A 26965-nucleotide genomic window follows, 5' to 3' on the forward strand; every position below is an offset into this window, starting at 1 on the left:
CTGTGAAGGACAACTGAAAGAAAAGGACCATCTGACCAACGAGGAGACTTTGGTGTATTTTTGTTTGTATATCCCCACCTTATCAACTGCGTTATGCGCATAAAAGACCACAAAGCTAAGAAAGGTAGCTAAAACATGCCAGAGAACCAAAATAAGACAAACCAACAATACCAGGCACTGATTGAATTCAGTCTCCTTCTACCAGCCATCACTGACTTAGAAATATTTCAGATCTTACATTCTTTTAGACAGCCATCTGCAGAAGTCACATCCTGAACTAACCACCTTCTGTCCTCACAGAGGCTTGAGCACATTCACAAAAAGCAGATGACCGAGTTTCTTTGAAGGAACTAAGCCTCTTGAATGGTAATTTTTAGTAATTGGACTTCAAATGATAACTTGTAACTGAAAGGGAAAGCCTTCCAAATTCAAGTACAGCTCTCATTTTTCTAACGTATTCAGAAGACGTCTTCATTTAGCCAAATTTAACAAAATCTTCTGACTGCAATTGTGCTAACCATGTAAACTGGAAAGAACCTTCAGCCAAGGAAAACAAAGTGGGAGCAGAAAGACTTAAACACCTTTCAAAGCTCTCCATCCAATAGAAGCTATCTTTACCAGAAAGTAAAAATGAACCATCTCAGTTGTTAGTGTTTTTAAATGGTGGTTTGTGATCATTTGTGGAGGAAAAAAACCTGTCAAGATCTGCTCGATCACTGGAAATCAGTGTTTATGACACAATTACCAAAAAAAGCTTCTACATTAAACCTCCAAAATACTAACGAGACACCTTTGTCTCACACGTACAGGAGATGTAAAACAACAGCCTTCTACAATTACTGTGAATTTTAACACATTTTAATAAAGAGAACATGAAAGACCTTCTCTGCAGCAAAGGTGTCTGCAAATTCTTCAGCTATACAGCTTTAACTAGTTATGTCCTGGAAATAACTAGTATTTTCATATGCAAAATTAAAATCCATGTTCTGAGGCAGAGTGCTTAATGTCATTAAGGAAAGAAAGAACAGTAAGCTTGCACTCGTTCTATCTTTGCTTTCTGAGCATTTCTTGAGCCCATTACAGCAGCTTCCTGTTCATCAACAACTTCCCAAAAGACACATAAGATGAAGGCTCACTGAAGATGCACTGCTGGAGTGAGCATTCCAGAGAGCTCAACTAGTTATCATTTCAAGCACTGCCTTCAGAAAAAAGAAAACTTGCAGGTCCACCTTGAGAAAATCCCATCAGAAAGAGCAGCAACCAGAAAAAAGGGCTTTATATGAAATTACAGACTAAGGATTCCTTAAAATGGTTCTTGGAAAAAAAAAAGACCTTACAGCTGCTCAAGGAAAACCAAAAATCCTAGAGAAATTTGAGGCAACAGATGACGCGTATTCCCTAAGGATTACATAACAAAACCCCACATATCCAAACACTGCACTCTTCAGTTTTGAGATCACAAGCAGTTTACATCATCTGATAAAAATTTGCCCTGAAAAAAATCAAGGGTATAAACGCAAGAACTGCAACAACAAAGAACAAAGGAGGGGCATTTTAGGTTGGCCGTCATCAAATCACTGTAAATCATCAAATAACGATAAATTCTAAAGCTATGGTCACAAACCTCCTACAGACATAAATCCAGTCTAACAGCCCTCTTTCAGATGTGCGATAAGAGCAGCACCACGTTTCCCCAGAATAACCAGCAGAGCAGCTTTCCAAGTGTGGAAAACAACAACGGCTCCTGTCAGACTCCTCATCTTAGCGCTACACAGCGATAGAGAAAAACCCAAATTCCATAAGCTCACGCTGGAAAAGCCTGGTAATAGAATCCAGGCTGTTTCCATGTTGCACAAACATTCAAGTTCACATCCTTTTGTATCAGGCAGCAGAGACAGTTGGGCTTGTCTATCTTCATAATCTGGATGGACTTGCTTCTCTTTACTGCCAATATTCAGAAGAGTCCTCACACAAAATCAGGTGTAAGAAGAGAACTGTTCAAACAGCACAGACAAATAATAGCTTTCTTAAGTATGTCAAGGCATTTAACTTTAGGTACAATTAAGCTACAGAATCTAAAAAAAATTAAGCTTAAGGACACAACTGCACTGAAGCAGCCTTAGTCCATCCTCTTGACCTTTTGTGCCTAACAAAAAAACATTAACTACAAAGATTTAGGTCAGCCATCCTACAGTAAACACAGCTGAAAGAGCAGAAGGAATTCAAAAGCTGGAAAAACAGCGGTCTGTGAGAATCTAAGGGTTCTCTGCTTAACAAGAAAAGATGATGAACTCAGTCATGACAATCACTGTGTTCCTCTAAACTGTTCTCATCCCAAAGTATGACAAAAATAATCACAGAGCACACGATCCAGTAGAATATGAAGAACCAAGTCACAGGAAGGTCCAGCTAAGCAAATGGCAATAGTTCTCCACAAAGAAGTGTCTATTTCTGACAAGCTGCATGACCAGCACTACTACCTAACAGCAGGGTAAGTACAGAGAAGCAGTTTAAGCCATGCCAAATTGAACTGAACTCACTGTTGAATGCAAGGGTGCAATTAAAACCGTGTTGATGTTCCTGCAGCTGCTACTAAAAAGAAAACTCAAATACAACTCTGATAGAAACTAGAAGACTAGTATAATACAGCTGTCTTCTCAGTCTCCTGTCTCAAAATGAGCAACTTCTCTGCAGATTCTCAGAATTTCTACCACTGGCTTGTTATTACACCTCTTAAAACTTAAAATTACAAATTAATTGCCTACTATAGCAAAAATACAAGTGGTAACATTCCCTAAGGGAAATAAGACCAATCCTCAAAACTTTCCTCAGAACATCTTCCAAAAAAGTTCAAAACATGAATGAACTTCTGAACTTCAAAGTCTCTGCACCAGCCTTCAAGCTAAAGCATGCAGGCTTGCACTCTCAAAATACTCCACTCCTGTATATCACGCTGCATCTGACCATCATGAGGTACTATCTTAGCTGGCCTGATGTTATCTGAACTATGTAACAAAGCAGTAGTGTCTGATGAACAATTGTGACCAAACACTGGGAAAAAGAAAATTACTTCCTTCAAAATTTGCCCTTTAGGCCTGATGTAAATAGAAAGCATCTGATAGTAAATTCACCCTTGGGCTCTCTGCTTTATTTTAGTACAAACTAACATTTGTTTGAGGGCAGAGTACTACGTGGCTGTGAACAGGGTTAGGAACAGAATTAACAACTGCTTGCATAACAGTACTGAAAGTCTTTTGGAGTGTCTGTAACAGTGATAACCTCACTGGAGGAGCAAATGTGACTTTAAAATGATTAAAAAAAAAAATATATATAAATCAATTGTTCACCTCAGCCACAGAAGTGTCCCATTGGTTTCCTTTGGTTTCTCTACAAAGGTGAAACAGCAGAGGAGCCACAGGTCTCTCTCGGTTCCCCAGATGCCTTGCATAACCAGAAGAATCATTATGGGAACTTGATTCCCAAAGGAAGGCTGGCTACCAGCTACTTCTTTCCCAAGTAGCAGAGAAAAAGCCCAGTTCCAGCCACAGCCCTGCTTTGCATTTTTCCTGCAACTCTAGCAACTCAGTGCTGGAAGTCAAGCAAACCCACAAGAGGGACAGTAACACCAAACAGATACTTGAAATTTACCGCGAGATGGGACACCTTGTAACTAACCACAGATGGATAGAGCCATTTATTTTGAGATCTTTTAAGGATGCCTCTCAGCACTGCAAGCATCTTTTGAAAACCAGACTGAGATCAATAACCAGAATGGTTTAGTATGCCCCCTCCCTTTCCTCTACTGTCTCCAGGCCCCCATTTACCCTCTGCCCCTTTCCCCATAGCCATGGCTGCATTTTTCTCAGGACCTCCTCTCACCTGGGCTGTGAGGACGCCACCTCTCACCATCCCTGCGTGACCCAGCCAGTCGCCAGCCTCCATCATCATCCTCCCCGTTCTGCTCCTCCCTGAAGATGCGCCAGTTCTCGCTCTCAGAGCGTATAAACTCATGCTTCCTCCCTGTTGCTGCTGTCCCACCTTCTTCAAAGTTTGGTCTCACTGCAACAAAAACAAAACAAAAAGCCCACAGGTAACTAAACACACCAGAAACAGGACTCCAGTCTTCAGGTACCTAGAAACACAAGGACTGTAATCTTGTTCTGCTAGAGAGAAGAATGTATCACAAGAAGTGGTAGGAACTTAACAGAGGAATGGAAGGGAACACAGGGCAGACATTTAGGAAACCCTTCCACATCCTTACGTACCTTGGGATGGAAAAACCAAACAAGGACTGGGGAAAGGTGCATGTATAAGAAAATATTCAGAAGAAAAAGAATACAAGAAATTTTAACACAGATTGGAAATACAGAAGAGAAAAAGATGACATTATGGGACATAAAGTAACCTGTAAGTTAAGAAGCCAGAGTGTGCAGAGAGAAAAAATAAACCACTATATCACAAAAAGCCTCATTTTAAAATGGAGACAAAAATGTAAATCTGATACACATTTGATTTAAATCAGATATTTGCTACTTCCATACCAAAAAGACGAGCTGTATTTAATCCTACAAGATGTACAGCAAATCCTTGCAAAATACTAGGAAGGACTGAAGACGTAAAGTAGGGTTAAAGACCAAATAAGAAAAACAGAGTGTTAGTATTAACCTTTGAAGCCATCTTCTGGAGAGTTGAGGTGAGTATAATAGTGAGTTAGAAGCAACTATGCTCAAGAATAAGGAACAATCTATCAGAAATTTGGGGTGGCCTTATTTCTTAACTTATACCACGTTATATTTGAAATAAAACAAAGTTCCCAGGTACTCAATGAAGAACAACGCTGTCACAAAAGGATTACACGTATGTTTTCACAAAAAGCACGTGTACTGTGTGCAGTAACTCAGGTCAGACATGCTGCTGTAACTGCTGACTCATTCCACCAAGGATCCACCACCGCTGAAATAAGTGGCAGCACTACCTTCAGGACTTCTGGGTTGTATTCCAAAATCCAGGAATTTAAGTAATAGTGCAGTAAAGATTGTCTAACACACCTGCACATGACTGCAGTGAGACTCCTCAGGTCATTTTTGTGACAATTTTAAGGATTTTGTTTAGGAAGGATTTGCAAGTTGTTTTCCCACTTTTTCCCATTCACTGCATTGTATGTGCAATGGGGAGTGCAGAGCACCCAAAATACTACAGCTTATGAAGTCTCCATTTAGAACAGCTCAGAAATTCTTCCTACTTGGGGACACTGAACTCTAAAAGCAGAAACCAAAGCACTGCCTTTGGAGCTTGTATATTGCTTGAAAATAACCCGTGCCACTTCTCTTCCACCTCGTAACACAGACAGCGTTTTTCTTTCTCCAGATCAAAATCTTCCACAGTAAGTTGTGTTAGGGAGGGCCCATACTGGAAGGGTATATGCAGAACTAAAACCAGAGAACAACATACAAGCAAGATGTTTGCAGGCTCCTGTGCTCCAAGTTCACATGAAACAAGTTTCTAGAGTCATTTTCAAGACCACACAGCCCTGACCTAGCAAGTATATAGGAGGGTCAGAAAACACCTTCATGCTTAAGACTCAGGAGTTCTTCCACCCTGACAGCCACACAGCGACCTCAGAAAGGCAACTCAAACACTTCTCTTGTTTCCATATTTACAAAAAGGCCAAAGCACACTATCAGCACAGACAGGCAGCCTAAGCCATGGGAAGCCTAATACAACCCAGATACACATTCACTTCATTAAGACAAGCACCTGACTAAAGAAAACTCCTATGTGCTTGCTGTACTTTGAGAACAAAGTTTCTAAAACAGTATATTTTGGAAAATAATCATCCAGTAGAAAACTTGTAAATACAACAACAGAGCCAAATACAACACACTAAGACCACTGATAGTCTAACCCAGGAGAGAAGTAGTGCAATTCAACAGGCCAGATGAGTCTCAGACCAGAGGATAAAGAATATGGTCCTTCTCTGAACTTGCTCAAAAACAAGCAAAATTCACTTTTTTTGCCTTTAATTCTGCAGCACACAACACAAGCTTGTTTTTTCCCTCACTGAAAGTTACCAGCAAGTGTTACTCAGTTAGCTATTTTCAGCTTAAAAAGTCTTATTGAAAAAATACATCTGTTCTTCTCAGAAGAATTCACAGCTATTATTTGACACTCACCGAACAACACCGCTCATTGGAGAAGTTACAAAGGTCCCATCAATTAAGAACAGAGATGTCATTTCCTTCCATTGTTACTAAGACTCAAGACAGCTCTAACACTAGCAAGCTCTCGCTGCTGCTTCTAGAACATACGGGGTTTAAAAAGAAAAGAAAGCTTCATAAACAATATTGTGAAGCCTCCTGTGGCAAGGAATGCCTGTATCACTGTTTCAGCTCAGTACCCTACAGGCACACCCGAGGCAATTCAGGCTGTGGCATTCACAGTGCTTTCCACTGCTGGTTTTGGTCCCAAGAACGGAACTACAGAAGTCAGGTTGTGCATTCTATGCGTGCACAAAACTGCATCCCCATGGCCCACTGTGGAATTAGTAACACACAGCTCCAACGAGGTGACAACTCATCAGGGTTTGCCACGACCAAAAAGAAGGGAGATCCCATCTCTCTATAATTTAAAGTTCCACAATATTAAAAAAAAAAAAGTAAGAAACAATAAGAGGCAGTGAAGTTTTACTGCATCTGAGGATGGTATCACACATGACTAAGAAAAACTTCCAAACAAACCAGTACTTCAGCATGTCACACCAGGCGCCTGACCTGATAACACACTTCTGTGGGAGCAAAGAAAAGGCAGCGTATTCTTTTTCTGGTACTGAAGCACCATAGCAAGTAATATCCAAGGACAGTAAGGCATGTTTCAAAACAGATCAGGCATGACATGATGCTGAACATTAGGCAGATCAATCAAGAAACCGACTTTTAACGACGTCCCAGTACATCAACACTGCAATCAGCTCCTTTCAGCTGTCACGACCAGTTCACAGTCAGTGCTTGGCAATGCTTTAAGAAGGAAAAAATGAAAATGCAGTCTATGGTTTTGCCTTGGACTAATTGACTGGACTTCCTGAAGAGAAGGAGCAGGAAAAAAGGGCACCTCTGTTCAAGTCTGTCACAAAGCCAGCAACGGTGTTTACAGAAAACTTCAGATACAGCCCAGTGGTATTCAGCCAAAAAAGCCCACAGCTGTGCAACATGGAGCTGAAGAGAGACTTAACTGCAAAGGGCAAGACTGGGATTCTGGGACATGGCTCCATGGCAACCTGTTCACGTAGAAAACTTAACCACTGCCACAGCAAACAGTGCTGCTCTCCACACTGCCCGTCCACGTTTCCTACGACATGCTCAGCACCTGGAGAAAACGAGCACAAATAGCAAGACTGACAGCAACACGCCTGCTCTGAACAGGGGAAAAACCTACAGGGGTCCAAGTGCCTTTATTTGTTCTATTCTTTCTGTTGCAAACTACACATTTCCACACAAAAAGGACAAAATCCTTTGCAGCAAATGTTTTTAATGGCATTCAAATAACTTAGCCTACACAAGTAATCCTGCAGCTCATTTTACAGAAGAATGGATCAAGTGGCCCTAAGGTAACTTTTCCAAATAAATGCAACCTTCTCATTGGGACAGCATTTATCTACAGAACACACACACAGCCAGAGTCAGTGATGGAAACCCAAAGTTCTGGTGATATTTTCTATCTCTACATTTTCTCTCCCTTCCTAAATTCTCAATCCCAATTGCCGCTCTTAAACATGCTATTAAACATCACTATGTTCTTCACTAAACCTACAGCTACCCCCCAGCACAAGTGAGTCACAAAGTGCAGACATACAAGAGTTTAATTCCGTAAGACACACCTGGAAATCACGGTGTAGCCACTTCATCTGCTGTACAAGTCGTTCATCCAAATCAGACTAGGAAACATGTGACAGGACACTATAAGCTTTCCACAGTGTAAAATACATTCTGTAAGAAAGCCTGCTTTAGGAAAAAAACACTCCTGCCACACCACTGATGGAAAAAAAAGGCCTTCTTCACAGGAGACTTGGCTTCACTGGAGTACACAGGGAAGAGCCAAGAACAAGTCACATCACCAACCTCACAGGCTTACCAAAATGGCAGCACTACATGACTTGCACTGGCTCTGAAGGTCACCATGCCTACCACCATTTTAAGTGTTGTGCCTGAACATGTATTAAAATCGTTCCATACTAATGAAGCAAAGAATTAACGTTTTGCAATTTAGCGTTGGGGGAATGTTAAAGAAAAAAAATGAGGGAGGATTTTGTTCCCTAAGCATGAAAGTCTACATTAATAATTTTCCCAGCAGGCCCTCAGTAGTTATAGTGCAAACAACCACAGCCTTTGTTTTGCAGATCCTCTTACATATGACGTTCAATGAAAGCCCTCAGATCAGCAGCTCATGAAGGGGGGAAAAAAGTGAGAAATACAACTGCATTACAAAGTTCAGTTCAGAGTACAGAGTTCAGCTCAGTAGTGCAGCACAATGGCTGCTCTGCACATTCTTTCAGACTGAAGATTTTCCTTACAAGAACTCTCCCAATTTGCTCTAATTTGTTAAACAAGAGAGAGAGAACATGCTTAAGTGAAAATGTTCTCACTTACAGCATGGAACCAGTTTCACTGTATCTCTAAAGGCAGCAACCTACCTAGTCTGCACTGCTTCATTTCCTGGCTTTGGCAAAATCCTGTTACTAATTTCATGTTTTCACAAAGGAGCAACGTGGAGAAACAGCCAGCAGATTTACATCTTCTGATTAGAATTAAGCTACAGCTGAGCAGGGATCACAGGCTACACCACCAGCTGCAGCCCACACTTCCTAGCAGAGCCATCAGGAGGCCGGGACCTAATGAGGAGAAGCAGCAGCACTGGAGAAACTGCAAGAAGATTCCCCTTTCTACCTCAACAAACAGGAGTTACACTTGATAGGAAGACAGTATCAGAGAACCATTTTTTTCTCAACAGCAATTTCATACCTTTTTACATTCAGTTTTTCCAGAGGAATTCTGGCCTTTTGAACTTGCAAGTAAAACTTTAAGTAAGATTAAATAAATCTAAATAAGAACCTTGATGATGGAGGGAGGGGAAAACGCACCCCTTCCACAAGTAGGCATTTGAGGATTTCTCCTTGCCTGCTAAGAGTTTGTGTTGGGTAAAGGAAAATGCTCCTAACAAACCAGCATTCTTTTCCACTTGATCAGAGCTAACCAGCCCCCCTGCAGGCAAAGTGACCAATCGAATCAGCTTCACATGAAAACCAGCCCCCCTGCACTATAAATACAGCAACCAGACATACAAACCCATTTTTTTTTTCTTCCAATTCTTATTTTTTTGAAAAGGAGATCTCTACCAATCACTTGTGGGAAGTTCCCTGCCAGTGCTGGGACCAATACACAAGTGGTCCCTTCTCTAGAGCCCAGGCACACTCCTTCTCCTGCATACAAGCAAATCCTTCAAAGACTGGTAAGTACCCTACGCAATTTCTCTTATTGTATGTTTAGCAATTATTCTGCATTCTGTAATGAAAGAAAATGAAGTTGTTTCTCAGGGCACAAAATTTCTGAAGCTCGCCAAATTCAGTATCACCTTAAACAAAAGCTTCTGATTACCTCTGCTGAAGGAGAAAAAGCTCTCAAATGACCTCAATCACAACAGCACACAGAGCAAAACCAAAGCCATCGTGCAATGTTCTTGTAGAAAGCTTTCAAGATCAATACTTTGGGAAAGTCTCTGCAATGCTCTGCAAACAAGGAACTATCACAGCTCTACCAGTCTAGCCAGGTGTTACATGCACAATACTAGGAGAAAGCCTTCCTCACCTCTTGTGTCACCAATCAACTCAGCATTTCACTTCAGTTCCACCAAAAATGCCAGCAACTAGCTCTATCTGTTCAGACCTGCTTTTAACAGTGTAACTTATTGTCATGTCTTCAATCACTTCTAATCAATGCATACTGATCTATTGCTTATGGACAGGCTGCTTGTGAGCTAGTGCTACTGACTTAGCAATCCATTAATGAACATCAAGTGTCAACTGCCACACGCTAGAATGCTATCAGTCATTCCAGACAAGCTTTTGGGAAGTTTGTATCACACAGAGCAGGACTGCTCTTCAGAAACACCAAAGTCTTCAAGAATCAAGTCTCTAAAAAGTCATTCTTCTGTGCTGTAATACTCCATTCCACTTCACCTTTTTTTTTTCTTCCCTTCTCTGAAGTCCACTCTGTAATAAACAGTCACTGAAGATCAAAAGTAAAGCTCTGGTATCCTATGTTTTGTGCCATTTGCTGTGAAAATTATGACTTGGGTTCAGAAGAAGTTTTCATCTTCACAGTATTTCTTTATATTTGTATCAAGTCTTGAAAACTGTTACCTTAATTCTGCAGACTGCTTGGAGAAAAAGTTCTATTCTATTCATCTAAATGAGTAATTACCTACAAAATCTAAAGGACAAACATGCTCAAAATTCTAACTATCCTACTCACAGCTGTAGTGTAAGCTTTCAACTAAAGCAGTTACAGTACTGACTGAATTACCCACATTTAAGACCACATTTATATGATCCAGAGAAGTCATCAACTCTGGAAAAAAGTTTGCTTCCTACGATTACTACCGAAGCATCAAGGAATTATCACCCCATGCAAAAACAGCAATATTGAGATTTTAATAGCATCAAAGCAACTTTAGAACAGAAAAAGATAAATCAGGAAAAAAGGTAATCTGAATGACCACAGCTTACAGCACCAATATATTTAATTCTGAAGCGTAAAGTTACCTGAAGTCAGGTTCAGTAAAAAAGGGGGCACGACCCATCACTTGGGTTCTAATTAATCCTCAAGTTCTGCTACAGCTGTAAGCAGAGTTTGCAGTACTCTCAGGAAATAGCAAGTCCTCTTTGACTGCCTCACTGCTGCAATGAAGTGGCACACTATAAACCACCTCAAATCCCTTCTGAGATCAACTGCAACAGATTCTAAGAGTGGAAGTTGGGCAGGTATGGCAGCACTGTAACATCTCTCTGGGACAAAGCTCCACAAAACAGCATTCAGGCTTCTAGAGGGGCTGCAGCTGCATTAAGTTATCAAGCCAAAAGCTTGAGTGTCATTTTCAGTGCCTTCGACTGGGAAGACAAACAAAACCATGAAGACTGCAAGTAAGTCCCCACAGATTAAAGGATGCCTTAAAGATGGAGGAAAGCACCACGGTGGTGCAGAGCACAATGCTACTTGAAAGAGCTGTCACAACACAACAAAGCAAACATCTCAGTAACAAAGCAAGGTGTGGCAGGGCAGGTGTGTTGGATGGTGAATTTCAGAAACGCAATCACTATTCTAGAACTGTAAGCTCAAGTTTTTATTAGCAAGTTGGGTCAGTTTAGAACCTGCCCAACCACTAATAAAAGTTAAACTGCAGTGCTCACCCTACCTGGGCTTGTCTTACAAGACTGTAAGAAACTCAGAATGAGGGACAAAGACAGTTAAGTAAGAGGTTTAAAAAAACTAAAAGAATCAAAGAGAGTTGGTGATAACCAGTGAATTTTCAATAGACTGGAAATAGGAAGGATTAGAACCAGCAAATGGAAATTACAGATTGGCCAGCAAGCTAAGAGAGGCTTAAGAAAATCTTAGCTGACAGCGCCTGTCTTTCTAGTCAGGGGTTATCAGCTGGCAGAAGAAACACCCCAAAGCTACATTTTCACATGCCACAACCAGGAAAAACAAAACCAAACAAGAAGCATATCACAAAGGTTACAAGATGACATTAGAGAATCGTGGTCTAGGAACCATATCCATTCAGCACTGGAGACCTGTTATCCAACAGAACAAAAGTCAAAGTTGCACATCTTCTCTAAAACTTACTCTGAAACTAGGATTGATGTGGGGATCACAAGGACCACATTGCACAGCATCAGACTAAGTGGTCTAAAATGTACTTTACCATTTTATTAATTTATTACTAAGAGGGAGATTAAATTTAAATTTTTTATTACACTGGGCAAGGAAAGAAGTATATAGAAGACAAATATCTTCAAATTTGAAGTCACGCTTACTCAAGTTGACTCTGCTTTTGAGGAATTCAGTTGCCTGATCCTCTAGCCTGAGCAAATTTCCCACTAGACAGTTCACTTTTTCCACCTTCTACACTAAAGCAACTGCACTGCTCTTAAAGCTTATTTGCAGTTTCTTTGCCATCATTCCCTGCCCAGGAAGTTTAGGCTTGGCCAAAGCTCCAATGCTACTGCTGCCACCTACTCAGGTAGGGAATGTTTTAAAACAGTGCTGGACAAGAAAGATCAGAAGCCTCTATCAAATGAGATGAACCACACAGGTATTTCCCTGCTGCGAGTCTCAAGGAACACCAAGAAAGGACCATTATGAAATGCACTGCTGGAGGTTAAGAGGTTCCCTTTGCCAGCTACCCTTGAGATGTCTGTAATTCTTCTTCCACAGAATACATTCTGAACAACCTGATGATGAAGACCGACCGGATTTTTTCAGAGCTTTGCCTGAATATTAAGTGATTAACCATCACCCCAGACAGCTCCTTATCAAGGAAACTGAGACCCTACTACACTGACAGCATTCTGCTCTGGGTAATCGGCTGCTTAATACAGATGCAAGGAAGGTCTGAAACAGGGACAAAAAACATACAAACTATTTTTTCTTTTCCTTATTGTACATATTAACACTAATGAAGATCATCACCAACCACTTAGTAGAGGATTCACATTTTCTCAGCAAGTTTTTCAGGCTCAAATAACTTTGAGACTGTAAAGCAGATGCTGCCCTCCAATAAACCATAAGAATTTACAAGCACATTTTTTTCCTTCAAGAACACATGAGGTTACACCTAGAGACATGTTGTGCTGTAGGTGTTCTCTGTTGAAACAGAATCACAGAATTGCAGAGGTCAGGAGGAACTTCAGCCACATCTGGAGTACTGCATCCAATTCTGGGCTCCTCAGTTCAAGACAGACAGGAATTCCTACAGAGTCCAGCAGACCCCCACAAAGATGATCAGCAGTCTGGAGTATCTCTCTTGTGAGGAAAGGCTGAGAGACCTGGGGCTGTCCAGTCTGAAGAAGAGAAAACTGAGAGGGTATCTTATCAAGGCTTATAGGTATCTAATGGGCAAGAGTCAACTGGATGAGGTTAGGCTCTTCTCAGCCAGAACTACTCTAACGTGAGGCTAACAGCACTGGCACAGGCTGCCCAGTGAGGTGGTAAAGTCTCCTTCTCTGAAGATAATCAAAGCCCAACTGTGCACTCATGAGAACTACTGGTTTACAGGACCAGAAATCACACGACAGGAAAATTTCAAATTTTCATTTAAAATTTCATCAATTCATTCTGAATTGTATGATCATTAGATCCAGCGTGTTTCAACATAGAACTAAGATGACTTTCTTTGTCACAGATGGAATCCAGTTCCTTTAACTCGAACATACACTTGTTTTACATGCTGAGATATTCAGAAAAAGGGGAAAAAAAATGAGAAACTGACAAAACTGATGAAACATACCAAGTATAATTATGGATTGCAGAATTTATGTATATTTGGAAAATCCTCCTCCTACAGAAATACATCCTTCGCAGCTATTTGTAAACAGATCATACACACTATTTTAAATTATGTTACATTAATTGTTCCAGGCAAACTTTAAATATTCAATATTTATCAAGTTTAGGATTTGGGTGGTCAGCATCTTCTGAAAGCCACTCAGCAATCCTCATGAGTTCATTGAGTTTTTAATGCTAAAAGTCTGACAAATGTCCATTTTGCTTCCCACACCCCCAATTCTACCCTCATCCCCTAATTTCCACACACTTGCTGTCCTATTTTCTTATTTGGTCCCTAATAAAAGCACATTGCTTAGGCAGCTATAAACTACAAGTTATGTATCATCGTCTATTTCAAGTACTGCTTTCCTGCCCTCCTTCTATGCCATGCTTACATAAGTGAACTCAGATTCAGAAACAGCTCTGCCCTGAGTACTCTAATTCTGTTTAGCTAGTCAGAGTAGGTGCAGACAGCAGTCATTTCCTGAGCAAGAAAAGCCTGAAGGACATCTACTTTGGTAGAAATGAGGTAAACTACAGCACCCCCTTAAAATGCATAATCATGTACAAAAATAACACAGAGCAATATTGTTAACAGTATTCATAATAGTATAGGTGAAGTATTATACTCTGCTTTAGTTACAAAAATCAGACTAACAGTTACTAAACTAAACTGATACAAGACAATTATTTTTCAGATACACTGTGACAACCCCCATCCCCTTTCCTGTCCCCCCCCCCCCCCACCAAAAACTTAAAGCATGTGATGAATATAAATTCACTAAAGTAAAGTACAACTTATATACCATGACTAAGCAAGGAAAATGAGAGAAATAGTTACATTTTTAAACTTAATCTATTTTAGCTAAGTATTACCACAAATAGTGCTAAATTCCACCCCAGGCTCCTGACTTAATCTTCTCTGGATTGCAATGTATAAGCCCTCCTTTGTTGGCTTCACTATTTCAACCCCTGCTGGTGTGTCAAAACTGTGAACATTAGGCAAAATACAAATATGCTGCACTGCATCAGACCATTTTCCTCTTTTGTCTTTTCCAGAACATGAGAACAGATACGATAGAGAGCAATAACACCAAATCCAGCGCTCCCCTCCTAACCCAAAGATACCTGAGAATGGTCACAAAGGATGGACACAGCACGCTCCAGATGGATGGTGCACAAGGACAAGGTCTGGCATACCTCCGAGATGCGTGGGGAATACTAATGGACATGCGCTGGAGATGGATGATGCTTGTATTCTCTGCTTCTTTCGTCATTCACTGGCTAGTTTTTGCAGTGCTTTGGTACGTGCTGGCTGAGATGAACGGGGACCTGGAGCTGGACCACGATTCTCCACCTGACAACCACACTATTTGCGTCAAGTACATCACCAGTTTTACAGCTGCATTCTCCTTCTCCCTGGAGACACAACTCACCATTGGTTATGGTACTATGTTCCCAAGTGGGGACTGCCCCAGTGCTATCGCCCTGCTTGCCATACAGATGGTCCTAGGGCTCATGCTGGAAGCCTTCATCACAGGTAATCTCTCACATTTACACCTGATATGATATAAATCTTGAGATACAAGTCAGAAATAAGTACGGATCATACTAATATCTGAGAGAAAGATAAGTTCAGTTACTAAAGGGATGACAAGATCTCAGCTATGTGATAATAAATTAATATTAGGCAGTATCAAATTTGTACCAGAAAGTACCACTATTCATTGGTTGATACTTGTGGTAGTACCCCACTTGCCACTCCCAATCACTTATTTATTGTATCATGATCTATTTCTCAATGGAAATAATCTTTTCAGTGGGATTAATATCTGTAAAGCCAATTTAACAGTCATACATTTGTCTAGGTGGAGATTTTTATTCATCTTTAAGTCAGTATTTATGCATTCCTCAGTACTTCACATAATGGAAATTTCTAGGATGTTGCAGCTATTCAGATATTTTAAGTTTCTTAAAGTGCTTCTCAGGCTTAAGGTATGTCAACAGACTTTAAATGTTGTATTTATTGTATAAGACGCAATAATGTCTCAAGCAGTAGCTTATCAAGATTACACACTATTGCTAACTGCAGTATACGGGTGCACTAAGTGGGCAGCTTTGCAGTTTTCAGAAGGACCTTGTACACTGAAGGCAGTTTCTATTGCTTTGGACTGCTTTACGTAGCTCGGAGACTGCAGGGACACAGCCCAGGCCCCATCCTCACTTTCATTACCTTCTTTCCATGGCACAGGTGCTTTTGTGGCAAAGATCGCCCGACCAAAGAACCGCGCCTTCTCCATCCGCTTCACTCGCTGCGCCATAGTGACACACACAGAGGGGAAGCCGTACCTGATGTTTCAGGTGGCTAACACACGCTCCAGCCCACTCACCAGCGTCCAGATTTCTGCTATTCTCTACCAAGAACAGGAGAACGGTCAGCTGCACCAGACCAGTATTGACTTCCACCTAGACAGCATCACTTTGGACGAGTGCCCTTTTTTCACCTTCCCCCTGACCTACTACCACTCCATCACCCCATCCAGCCCACTGGCTGCTCTCCTCCAAAGAGAGGCTGCTCGCCACTTTGAGCTGGTCGTCTTTCTGTCAGCGGTGCAGGAAGGGACAGGAGAAATGTGTCAGAGGAGGACGTCCTATCTCCCCTCAGAGATCATGCTGTACCATCGTTTCGCCCCTGTGCTTGCCCGCAGTGCCAAAGGTGAATATCAGATCAAGATGGAGAATTTTGACAAGACAATTCCTGAGCTCCCAGCTGCAGCTGATTCAATGAATCCAAGGAGGACTGCCAAGGAGATCCGCATCAACGGACAGCATGTCGACAGCTTCCAGCTCTCTGAGACTGGCCTCACAGAATAGGCGGGACAGACTTTGGACTTTGTGCCTTTTTTAATTATTATTACACTAAACTCTGAGGTCACATCGACAACCTTCCTTCCTTGCCTGCAATCTTCTAATAATTTCTCCTGTTTTCCTCCTCCTGATTACAACACAATATGCAAAGCAAAGCAAACTGGCGTGCCCATGTAAGCTTGGCTGAGAGGCTGGATCGACCACCTAGGACAAAGGCAGGTACAAGATTCACAGTACTGCTTCTGGGAAACTAGAAGAACTACCAGCTGAAGTCACTGATTAAAGTTGTGTGACTCGGAAAGGAGAGACTTCCAAAGCTGACCAAAATCTAACTAACCAGCTTGTGACAAAACTGGACAGCAAAAATACAAGAGAAAAACCTCACACAAAACCAATATGCAGTCATTCAGTCAATACATCAACCCTTGGACAAGCAATTCAGTTGATTCAAGACCCTGATTTTTCAGTTATTTTCACTCTCTGCGAGATACTTGGTTATGTCTGATTTCAGAGGGATGAACTTACTCTTAGGAAGTATTGCCAACCTCTCACAGCAGTGAGAAGTACCCCTGCTGTGCTTGCTTATTAAGGAGAACTGTAAATACTATCTGTAGTTTTTTGTTCCACCAGATATGAGGAGAACTCATCTCCTCATCGGTCTATGAAGACATTATCAAGAAATCTTCATGTATATGGCAAATACTGACTGGAAATTTTTTCACATTTGGAAACACCAAATAAATTATTTAGCAGTGGAAACCAGACCATCCTAAATGAACGAATGTGCTTTTTTACAAGGACAACATGTTCCATGCGGCCTCAGCTGTGTGTGCTTCTCAAGCAGGTCTGACCCTGGAGGATGCACTGCATCCACATGAGGAGCAGAACTGCATCCATTTGTATTTTATGCTTTTTAACATCAATATTTGCCTTTACATACAGCACAAAAGTATTTACAGAGACACCTGAATCAATTTTAAAATAAAACATTAAGTTACATGGGACCTTTGTCTTTAAGTGCCTCATAAGTCTATTGCAATTAAGACTTAAATCTAAAGCTCCTAAATAATTTAAAAAGCTAGAGAATAAATAGACCAATGGATAATTATTTACAAGCTCTTAACAAAAGCAATTCTATTACATGTTCATACTTGAAAAGTCAAGTACCAAAAGAAATAGTTAATTTCTCAAAAGTAAGAGACTTTTCCCACAAACAAATATGGTCTTTCATTTACCGAAGCATAATACTCTACAAAATATGCTTCCTTTTATCTTCAGCAGTCAGCAGCAGGAATAAAGGGATGAGATGCCATTAACAGAACTCTTTTTTGAGCCTCAAAATCAAATTGTGTTCACAACCAGAAAGAGCTGAGCCATTTAGCTTGTTTCCAACTTGTTTAAGCACTGTCTGTCTCTATTACAGATCCTAACCGGGTTTGGTTTTGCTATAGACTTTCTCAAAATCTTTCCTGGAATTTAGCTTTATGTAAAAGCACTAATGAATACTGTGGAGCTTGCAGAGCAACATGCTATCAAATTACACGGCCTTCACTCTGCTTTTCTCAGTTGTTGACCCATACACAGTTTAGAGACCCTTTCTTAATCTTCCTATCAGTACCAATAATTTGCTATTATGTCCTTCTACAAATGTTATTTGACACCTTCTCTCCCAATGTAATGAAGTGAGGAAAGTCTGGCAAACTAAGAACCAGTGCAAGAGCAATAGAATGGATTTGCGTCAAGTCAGAAACAACCAAGAGCAGCACGGTATGAGGTACTGCGTTTTCTCTCTCTTCCATACTCCAATCTCAGACAAATTACTGTAAGATTCATATGTATAATTTCAACAGGGTGGCACTATAATCACGTTTTAGAGCCCAAGCTATAAAAAGCTATTTCTGTTTTCAATTAACATCTAACCAACGTGTTGGTTGCTTAGTCCAATTTCTAAATTGACTTGAGACTTGAAAGCTGTCCCTTTCTTCAAATCATTTCCTATTCACAGATGTGGTAGAGCAGCAAGTATAAAGAAAGAATACTTTTAGCATACCCTAGATGCTGCCTTCAAATGCTACATTTCTGAATACACAGCTGAAGAGCACTGCTGAAGCCAATGAGACATACGAACAACTGCATAGTTATCCATCTCGGAACAGTGCAGAACAAGAGGTAGGCAGAACATGCATATTACTTTCACTGCTCTGCAGAACTGGTGAACCATGGAGTCTCAGGAAGCACTGGCAACAGGCCATGGTGCTAATCAGAAGCCCAGAAAAAATTGCTCATAAGCAAGGATGCAAAGCTGCATTCTAAGCTTTCAGTATTGCTGCAAGAACAAATCTGTGATGAACCTTCTTTGGATATACCTACCTATAGCAGTGGGCTAGGGAAGAAAAACAAGCCAGGAAAAATGAAAAATTCAGCACCCTTGTTATATTCACAGGAGCAGCCTTTTTACATTCAAGTCTTCTTAACTTAATCAATAAACATGCAACTAAATCAGGTTCCACAACTGACTTTCTGAATGTCTTGTTTAACCTACAATTATTTCTTACCAATGTGTAACTGCTGGTAACTACTCCAATCTCCGAGGCTACTAAGCTGGCATTAGTCAAGCAGCTGCACAGAAAATTAAGCAGCTTTCATGCAACTTCAGGACAGCTGTGATCTAGAAAACAACTTGCTCATTTTCTTTGCTAATGGCCTCAGCCTTCCAGAAGCAATTTGCTGTCTCAAAGTCAGTCAAAACTTAGACAGTTTGCAAGAGAAACTCACAGATACTTTGCGCATCTTAATTTGCAAACTGAAATAGCCTACACTGAGCATCAGCTAAAGGAGAACTTGCAAACTTATGAGTGCAAAACCCCTTTGAAGAACTGTACGTTCTTCAATATCTGAGCAGCATTTCACTACTAATTCCCCCCTTTTTATCTCATGATTTTTAATTGAAAGGTTCTTGCTTTGTCATTCATGATGAATGCTCAGAAAAGCTTCCTCTCATCCTTTATCGATTTTGTAACGTGATCACCCTGAACAAACAAAGCAAAAAAGTTGACAACTCAGTAAACTACGTAATTGGAGGCTGATTTAAGGCCCTGCCCAGAAGCAATGGAAAACTGAAGCGCTGTAAAATTAAAGAATAAAATCCTAAACTTGAAATTTTAAGCAGAACAACAGAAACCAACAGACATACCTGCTAGAGCTCATTAGCCTGCATTACAAGCTGCACGTCAATTCACTCCGTGCTCCTGCTTTCACTACTACACGAATGACAGCCTAGTGCCTGGTGTTAACAAGGGACATCTTTCGGTACATCTGTATCCTTACTTGATGCTTTAAGCATCTTATCATTTAAAAGCACATACATAATATTAACTACTTGTTTATTAATCAAGGCTTGAATCAAAACGTATCAGTACCTTCTGCGCATTCCACCTTACCTCTGTGAAGGTGGAAAGAAAAGAAATGGTCTTCCCACTTACAGGGCCACTAATCTCAAACAGAGCAATAACAAACAAATGGCTAATTATTTTATATGGAGACATCACAAAGATTCTACATCTCTTGTCTCTATTATATTGTGTTATTTGACCAAAACCTCCATAAGATGAACCTAGAAAAGTAATACAATAAGGAACTTAGAGGAGGAGCAACCAGGTATAATGTGAAGTTTAATAACTGGGAATAAAGCACCTCATCCTCTACAATGAACCAGGACTTTAAGAAAGCACAAGGGGATACCGTCTTTGCAGAAAACCATTCCCAGAAGATGTACTCTGAAGTCCTGCTGACTGACACTTATTACCAACAAGACACACTGCAGTAGGTGCAGCATTAACACTGTTCAGGTCCAAGCCAGCTTCTGTAAGAACATCTTGCACAAATTAAGTTCTCAAGTTCTATGCATCTCATCCAAAAGTGACCGGCAATGTTCTCATCAACCTTAATCAGAAACGTGGCACAGCATTCAGTTGGTTCTTGTAGCGCTTTATTTTCCTCAGAGGCACAGAAGGGCTAAATAAATAACCAGTGATGGTAGACACTGCTCTTGCTGTTGCCACATTCATTTGTCTTTTGTTAGAAGAAAAAAAACCAAACCACCACGGTCCTGAAACTCCAACAGCATCTTTTTCCATTCCCCAAAGGTCTCTGACTATAAGCACACACTCCAGACAAACTTTACTACTGGAGATATAAAGAGGGACAATCTCAGAAATCCCAACTTATTTTCAGGAGTAATCTCTTCCAATGAAAAGAGAGAGAAAAACCAGCACTGTCCCAGTTAATCGTTTTTCATCTTAAAACAAAAAAAATGAATAGCATTCTTTAAAATATATGAAAAAGAATCAATACATACATGGAGAGGGAATTCAGAGGGCTTTGAAAGAAAACATGGTAGTAAGATTCCTAAAAGCATGGGCCACCATGGTGATTTGGATTACTGAGACAGAAACTCATATTACTCTTCCAAAAAAATAAATAAAACTGCTGACTGCCGTTCAGGCATTAAAACACACTCCTATCAACTTCCAATTGCAACTGAATCTCCTCTGGGAGTTTTGTTGGTCCTGAAACCCAACCTGCAGCCATATTTTCTGACCTATGCTTTTCCAACACATTCACTATGGAGGCTATTTAGCCAACACTCCTTCAAAGTCTACTGAATAGTCTAGTACAGTTTGCTGGCAGTCCTGCCAAGAACTCCCACTAAACAGCTGCAGTACATGCATGTGGAAACATGCCACAGAGAAAGGACAAGGTCACATCAGGGAGCAACCAGTGCCCAATCCCATGAAACAGCAGTTACAGTACAGCCAGCTGACAGAGAACCTTCCTTCTCACCACTCACACAGTGCAGATGCTACCTCAATGGAAACATTCCACTTCCCAGACAACAGTGCACTCCAACTCAAATTCAGGTGAGTAATCAAAGAGACACACTGGGTCAAAATTAATCATCTTTCCTGAACGTGGCCAACGTGAACCATTTCAGGAATACAACAGGAATCATGGCAGATACACCTACTGGTACACTCTTTCAGCTGTACTGGGAGAGAAAAAGAAGCAGGTAACTTCAATGAGCAGAAGATTTCTATGAGAACTTAAACTAGCTGGCCAGATGTCTATTCCATAACCATGGGAAATCGGCACGTTACCATTAAGATCTACTCCACACAAGTGAGCATTCAAGAAAAAACAGAACAGTTGACGTAGTCAAGAAGTTCTAGATACCAAAATAACACATGCCAGGATGTTTAAAAGCTGCATTTATACAGCAAATTCCACAAAGTACCCACAGAGCTTATCAGTGAAGGCTCTTCTCAGATGCACAGAAATTATTTTCCAACTGCAAACACACCCTCGTCAAATAAATAAAATCTACCTGGGGCAAAAACCACACTGAAAACACATTCAGAGTAAAGCAGCACAATACCACAAACCTTCTATTAACAAATCTGAAGCAGGTAAGAAAGCTTTAAGTACATAAGCCATTTCCCCATAACACATTCTTGCTCTTCCCTCCCATCTTCTGCCCATACAGTAACCAGTAACAAAACCATACCTGGATCTTTTCGCCCTGGTTTTTCAAAGCGTCTGTCTCCCCTAGAAAGGCAGAATAAAAGTTTCAAATAAGGTTTTAGAACTACTCCATTCATTTCAGGTCAGAGGGGTTCTTGTTTGGTTTGGGTTGGCATTGGGTTTTTTAGATTTTATTTGGTTTTCGTAAGTTTTTAAACCAGACCTTTGTGGACAGGATTTTTATAGGCCCAGATGATAAGTGAAATTTCCAGGAATGTCAATATCCATGCATCCTTTAGCAACTAAGCATGTTTTTAAGAATGGCCCTATGTCCTATCAATACAATAGCATCAAGACTAAAAGGCGAAGCGAATCCTTCAGACTCCATATTTTTATCCACAAGTTACCAATTTCCATCTTAGTGCCCACTGTTCATATTCCCCTTGAGTAGCTCCCTCCTGCCAGGAATTTGTCAGACAAATACTTTGCTTAAGTACTCTTGTGGTTGCTCCTGAGTTTCTAGAAAAACAATTGCTGGATTCACCCTAGAACTTCAGCTGTTCCACTCACAGGTACGCCTAAGCATCTTTCCTAGAATATCTTTGTGAAGTCAAAAGGTAAAAAAGAGAAGCCGAGCAGATGCAAATAGAGAACTTGAAAGGGCTGGAGTTTTCTGTTACCTTTCCTCCCAACTCTGTGATCTGTGCATTTCCCTGCCCCCTCCTCGCCCAAATCCACCCTCCACTTCATCAAAACTTCTTTGGTAGAAACCGCTTTCTCCTCGGCCTCTGCCTGAAAAGACAAAAAAAAAACAAACACAAGTGTTTGAATCAATAATAACAGAAGCTTAGTCAGGTAGGTTGCCTTTTCCAGTTGTCCCTTGCATTCTTAAGCCCCAGAACAATTATCTGGGAGCAAAGAACAAAAAAAGATCAAAAGCTTAGAAGTCTCATACAGAAACTCTTATCAGAGATCAGACAGAACAGGCAAACAATTCTGCAGTCAGTGCTGCACAGAAAAACACAAAACATACACACCCAATAGAAGCTACCAAACAAGGATGCATTGCTCCCAACATCCACACAGTACACGTGTGCTTTACACGCATAAAAATCAGCTGGCTTTTAACAGCAGCATTCAGTGTAAGGGTACCACACTGCAGTTACACTTATAATTACTGCTGCCCAAGTTTACAAGGGAGGAGGAGGCTTCATCAGTGCAGCACTCTTCAGTTCCAATGATTCCCAGCAGAAGTCCCCCAAGAGCAGCAGGAGAAAAAGAATCTCAAGATGGGTACAAGGCAAGACAACATCTTGTTACAATTGTTACTACTAACCTATCATCTGCTCCTGTGGCTACCAAGTATCAAGCTTCAAGTCAGAAAGTGAAGCATCTGGAAGCGCACCTTCAGTGTTTGGGTGAGGCTGTTTTGCTAAACACAGTAATGCAACAAAAACAACACCTGCTGTTGGAGGTAACTTCCAGCACTGGTGAGATAAACCGGCCTGTGTGATTCATGGCTGTGCCACACAAATGCAGGTGGAGGCAAAGGAGCTGACTGAGCAGTCGAGGCAAGAGAACAATTAGCAATGACTGCACCAGAAACATAAACACCTTCACTAAGGGAGGTCTGACTACAAGGCTGACAAAAGATAAGTGCAAAGTTAAGCTGCAAACACAAAAATATGACAACGCCAATAGCAGCACGATGTCAAGGCATTATGGGTCTCCTAAAATCCTGCAGTTCTTCAGAGAGAGACACCGGGAAAATTTTAATTTTAATCTCATACAGTGACATCTTTGCCCAGTTTCTTCTGAGCAGGAGAGCTCTTTTCCCCCCTCTCATACAAGATGATGAAATGAGAACAGCTCACAAGAGAAAGCCATAGGCAGTCAGAGCCAACGCAGACTTGCCTCACATCTCTGAGGCACTGGAATTGAAAAGATGCATGCCCTTTCCCTACACAATCAGATGTCCTTTCCTGTTTTTACAGTGAAGGACAGCAGTATCTGTGCTGCTGTCTTGCAGCACATGAAGTCCAAATGCACACTGGTTATTAATAACACAGCTAGCAGAGCTAGCAACACAGAGCTGTCACTGGCAACGGAAGGCAAATGCCTTGTCATGGGGAAGAACAGAACAAGAGCTGGTTTACCAGCAGGATGGCTCACACCAGCTTTGCAGGTATGTGAAGCAACAGCTTGTGACACTCCCCTCCACACAGCCTTCCCACAACAGAGTTCATCAATATTTCAGCTGTGCTCAATCACTGGAACAGCTGGAATTAAAAGATAACCTCGAAAAAAAGAAAAGCCAACAAAAGCAACTGATCTCAGCAACTCACCCAAGGCTGTCTTTGGGTCCCAGAGCTACCAATGCCACACAGCACTAGAAAGGACCTAGTGAACCTGTCACCTGGTATTGCCACCCTCCTGCAGTGCATTTGCAAGGGAACCCTGCCTGGGGTGTGCTTGGTCAGACATGTGCACCTCCAACACAAATCAACCAGGTGGCTGCATGGCAACCACACTGCACTGAGATCCATCCCACAAGCCACACCATTAAGGAGCTAAAAGAAACTCTGTTGATAAAGTCAGTTACTCAGTATTTATATACTCAGATTGCTCTGAGTAGATGGCTCTGAGCAGAAAGTGCACACTAGGACCCACCTGACAACAGAAAACATATTTTTTAGATGTAAAGCTTGTGGTGAGAGTGAAAACACATGCAAATACACTGTTTGCAACTCTGCCTTTGTAGGGTTTTTTTGGCCAATAAATCCAGAGCCACATGCTTACTTTCTGTACCCTGCCATTTTCAAGTAATATGGCATACAGGGAGCCAAATGTTGAAGTGTTTGCTGCTGAAGAGTAAAACTGGTTTTGAATAACAATTATCAAATGCCAAGCCACGAAATGCCAACGAACAAAGGAGTGGAATACAGCAGCTGTGCCACCTGTAATTCAGTCATTCCTTAAAAACTTACATTATTTTAACTGTCATTATAAAAGCAACACAACAAGGAATTTCATGCAACTGGAAGAGACTGGAGTTTAGGATCAACTGCTATAGCACAGTACTATTGTGCAGGAAGAGCAGGATAGGTGTAGCTCAATTACAGCTATTTAGTTCAGAGAAATTTCCACTTTCACATCATTCACATGCTGTCAAAAAACACCAAGGACAGATTATAATTGGGAAAGGGGGAGGAAAAGGAAAGAGCTCTAATGAGCAGCAAAGCATTCTCCCTGAAGATCTTCACCAAGCAGGGGAACAGCTACAAAACAAGATGTCTGTAGCCCTGCAGCCCATTTCTGGGACTACTTCAATCTCCACTGGTCTGAAGCTCTTATTCATGAATGCTGACATTCCAGTCCAGCTGCACAAAGAACAGGCTTAGCTACACACCACAGGGAGCTCCCAGGAAAACAAGTCAATTAGGAAAAGGTCACGTGCAAGTGCTTGGATTTCTTTAGATGATCCAACCTCAGAACTGAATTAGAAGTTTTGCATTCATGCTGTGACACAAGGCACATGCAGCACTGACAACGGCAGCCTCACTCCACAAATGGTTTTTATGAGCAACACCAACTGGTAATTCATCATATGGTCAAACATTTTCACAACAAAGCAAGCACCACGCAGGGACCTCTTGCATGTCAGCCAGACACGATCCTCCTCAACAAAGCACCAGATGAGCATGGAGAAGTATTACCAAGAGTTAGTTGTAGCTTTGAATAGTTGGGAGTGAAGTTACACTTAAAGAGTTCTGGCGACCTTTAGGGTAGTTTATCTGTTCTTCCTTTCATCCACCTTTGTCACAGATTCCTCCCCACACTCTCCCAAGCACTTACACTTTTTGACTCTGCCTCAGTGAGGAAACTCAAATCTCACTGTACATGCTAATTCCTCCCTGGAGCTACGACTGTGCAAGTTGTTTCAAGACAGAAATCCAGTTTTGGTGTAGCTGAAGCAGGAAATCAATCAGCATATTTGTTGCATATGGCTGTTTGCAAACAATACCAGGTAATGCTTTGAACCCAGGCAATTTTGCAGGGCAACAAAGAATGTTTTCCAACTGTTAAGCAAGGCAATTCATTTAATGAAAAAGCACAGAAAGATCTTTTCATTGTGGTTCAACAGAACAACTGCATACAGAGTTCGCTATTTGCAAGCCAAGAGCTACTTTTGCAAGTTTCTTTCACTAGTCCTATGCTAAGTCTTTCATAAGTAACTACTAGAAAGGAAGTCCTCAAATACAAAAACATTATGTCGGTGATATTAAGAATCTACAATTTTGTTCTGGCAGAAACCCTAGATTTCTTTGCTGAGATAGAGCAGCTCTGGTAAGGCTCATCATGCACAGAGCTCAAGCTGATGGCTCCAGAAAGCAAAGGGACAGAGCAGAAGATCCAGGCTGCAGCCAGGATCAACAAGAAGGAAAGCTCAGTAATTTCCTGTTTTCATCTGTATCAAGAATGAAAAGTGAGGGAGGTAAGAAGTGGAGAAACTTGTCCTTTGCCACTCAGCTGGAAGAAAGAGTGGCAGAGCGGCCTAACAAGCACAGCACGTAAAGATTCATACAAAAAGGATGAAACGAGAAAGAAAGCAAGAATGAGAGCTAATATTTCTTAACATAAACATGAAGTATGAAAACACAAGAGCATACACAGCAGAAGCTTTCAAATGTTCTTAATAATATTGTATACATTTTATACTGTGTTCACAAGTTAATGCATCAAACTTCACTGCCAAACAAATATATAAATAAAGTGAAATTTATATAATACATATTTATATAATATATATATAATATAATTTATATAATAGAGCAATGGCAAAACTGGGTTAGGAGTCATATTTTGCCACATTTAACCTTGTGACCTCACCAAGACTATTGGGGGCAATTAAAAACAACTCACTGCATAAGGATAAGCATTTGCAATGCATCTAGAGAGAAACAGCTAGCACATATTCC

General features: G+C 41.0%; 2 protein-coding genes across 2 annotated transcripts in view; one reads left to right on the forward strand and one right to left on the reverse strand.

Annotated features, from left to right (window-relative positions):
* GIGYF2 (GRB10 interacting GYF protein 2) overlaps positions 1-26965 on the reverse strand; it is a gene marked incomplete at both ends in the record, with an annotated part of 59853 nt that overhangs the window by 21581 nt on the left and 11307 nt on the right. The window contains 3 exons of the mRNA XM_079539556.1: positions 3880-4059; positions 22030-22070; positions 22667-22778. Coding sequence (XP_079395682.1) covers positions 3880-4059; positions 22030-22070; positions 22667-22778 — 333 coding nt within the window. The remainder of the gene's footprint in view (positions 1-3879; positions 4060-22029; positions 22071-22666; positions 22779-26965) is intronic.
* Positions 14661-16472, forward strand: KCNJ13 (potassium inwardly rectifying channel subfamily J member 13; the record flags this gene model as incomplete). Its single annotated transcript, XM_079539557.1, has 2 exons — positions 14661-15138; positions 15850-16472. 2 exons carry the CDS (start codon positions 14661-14663, stop codon positions 16470-16472), a joined length of 1101 nt encoding a protein of 366 aa, XP_079395683.1.

The sequence above is a fragment of the Tetrao urogallus genome (assembly GCF_951394365.1).
Source record: "Tetrao urogallus genome assembly, chromosome: 9".
Taxonomy (NCBI): domain Eukaryota; kingdom Metazoa; phylum Chordata; class Aves; order Galliformes; family Phasianidae; genus Tetrao; species Tetrao urogallus.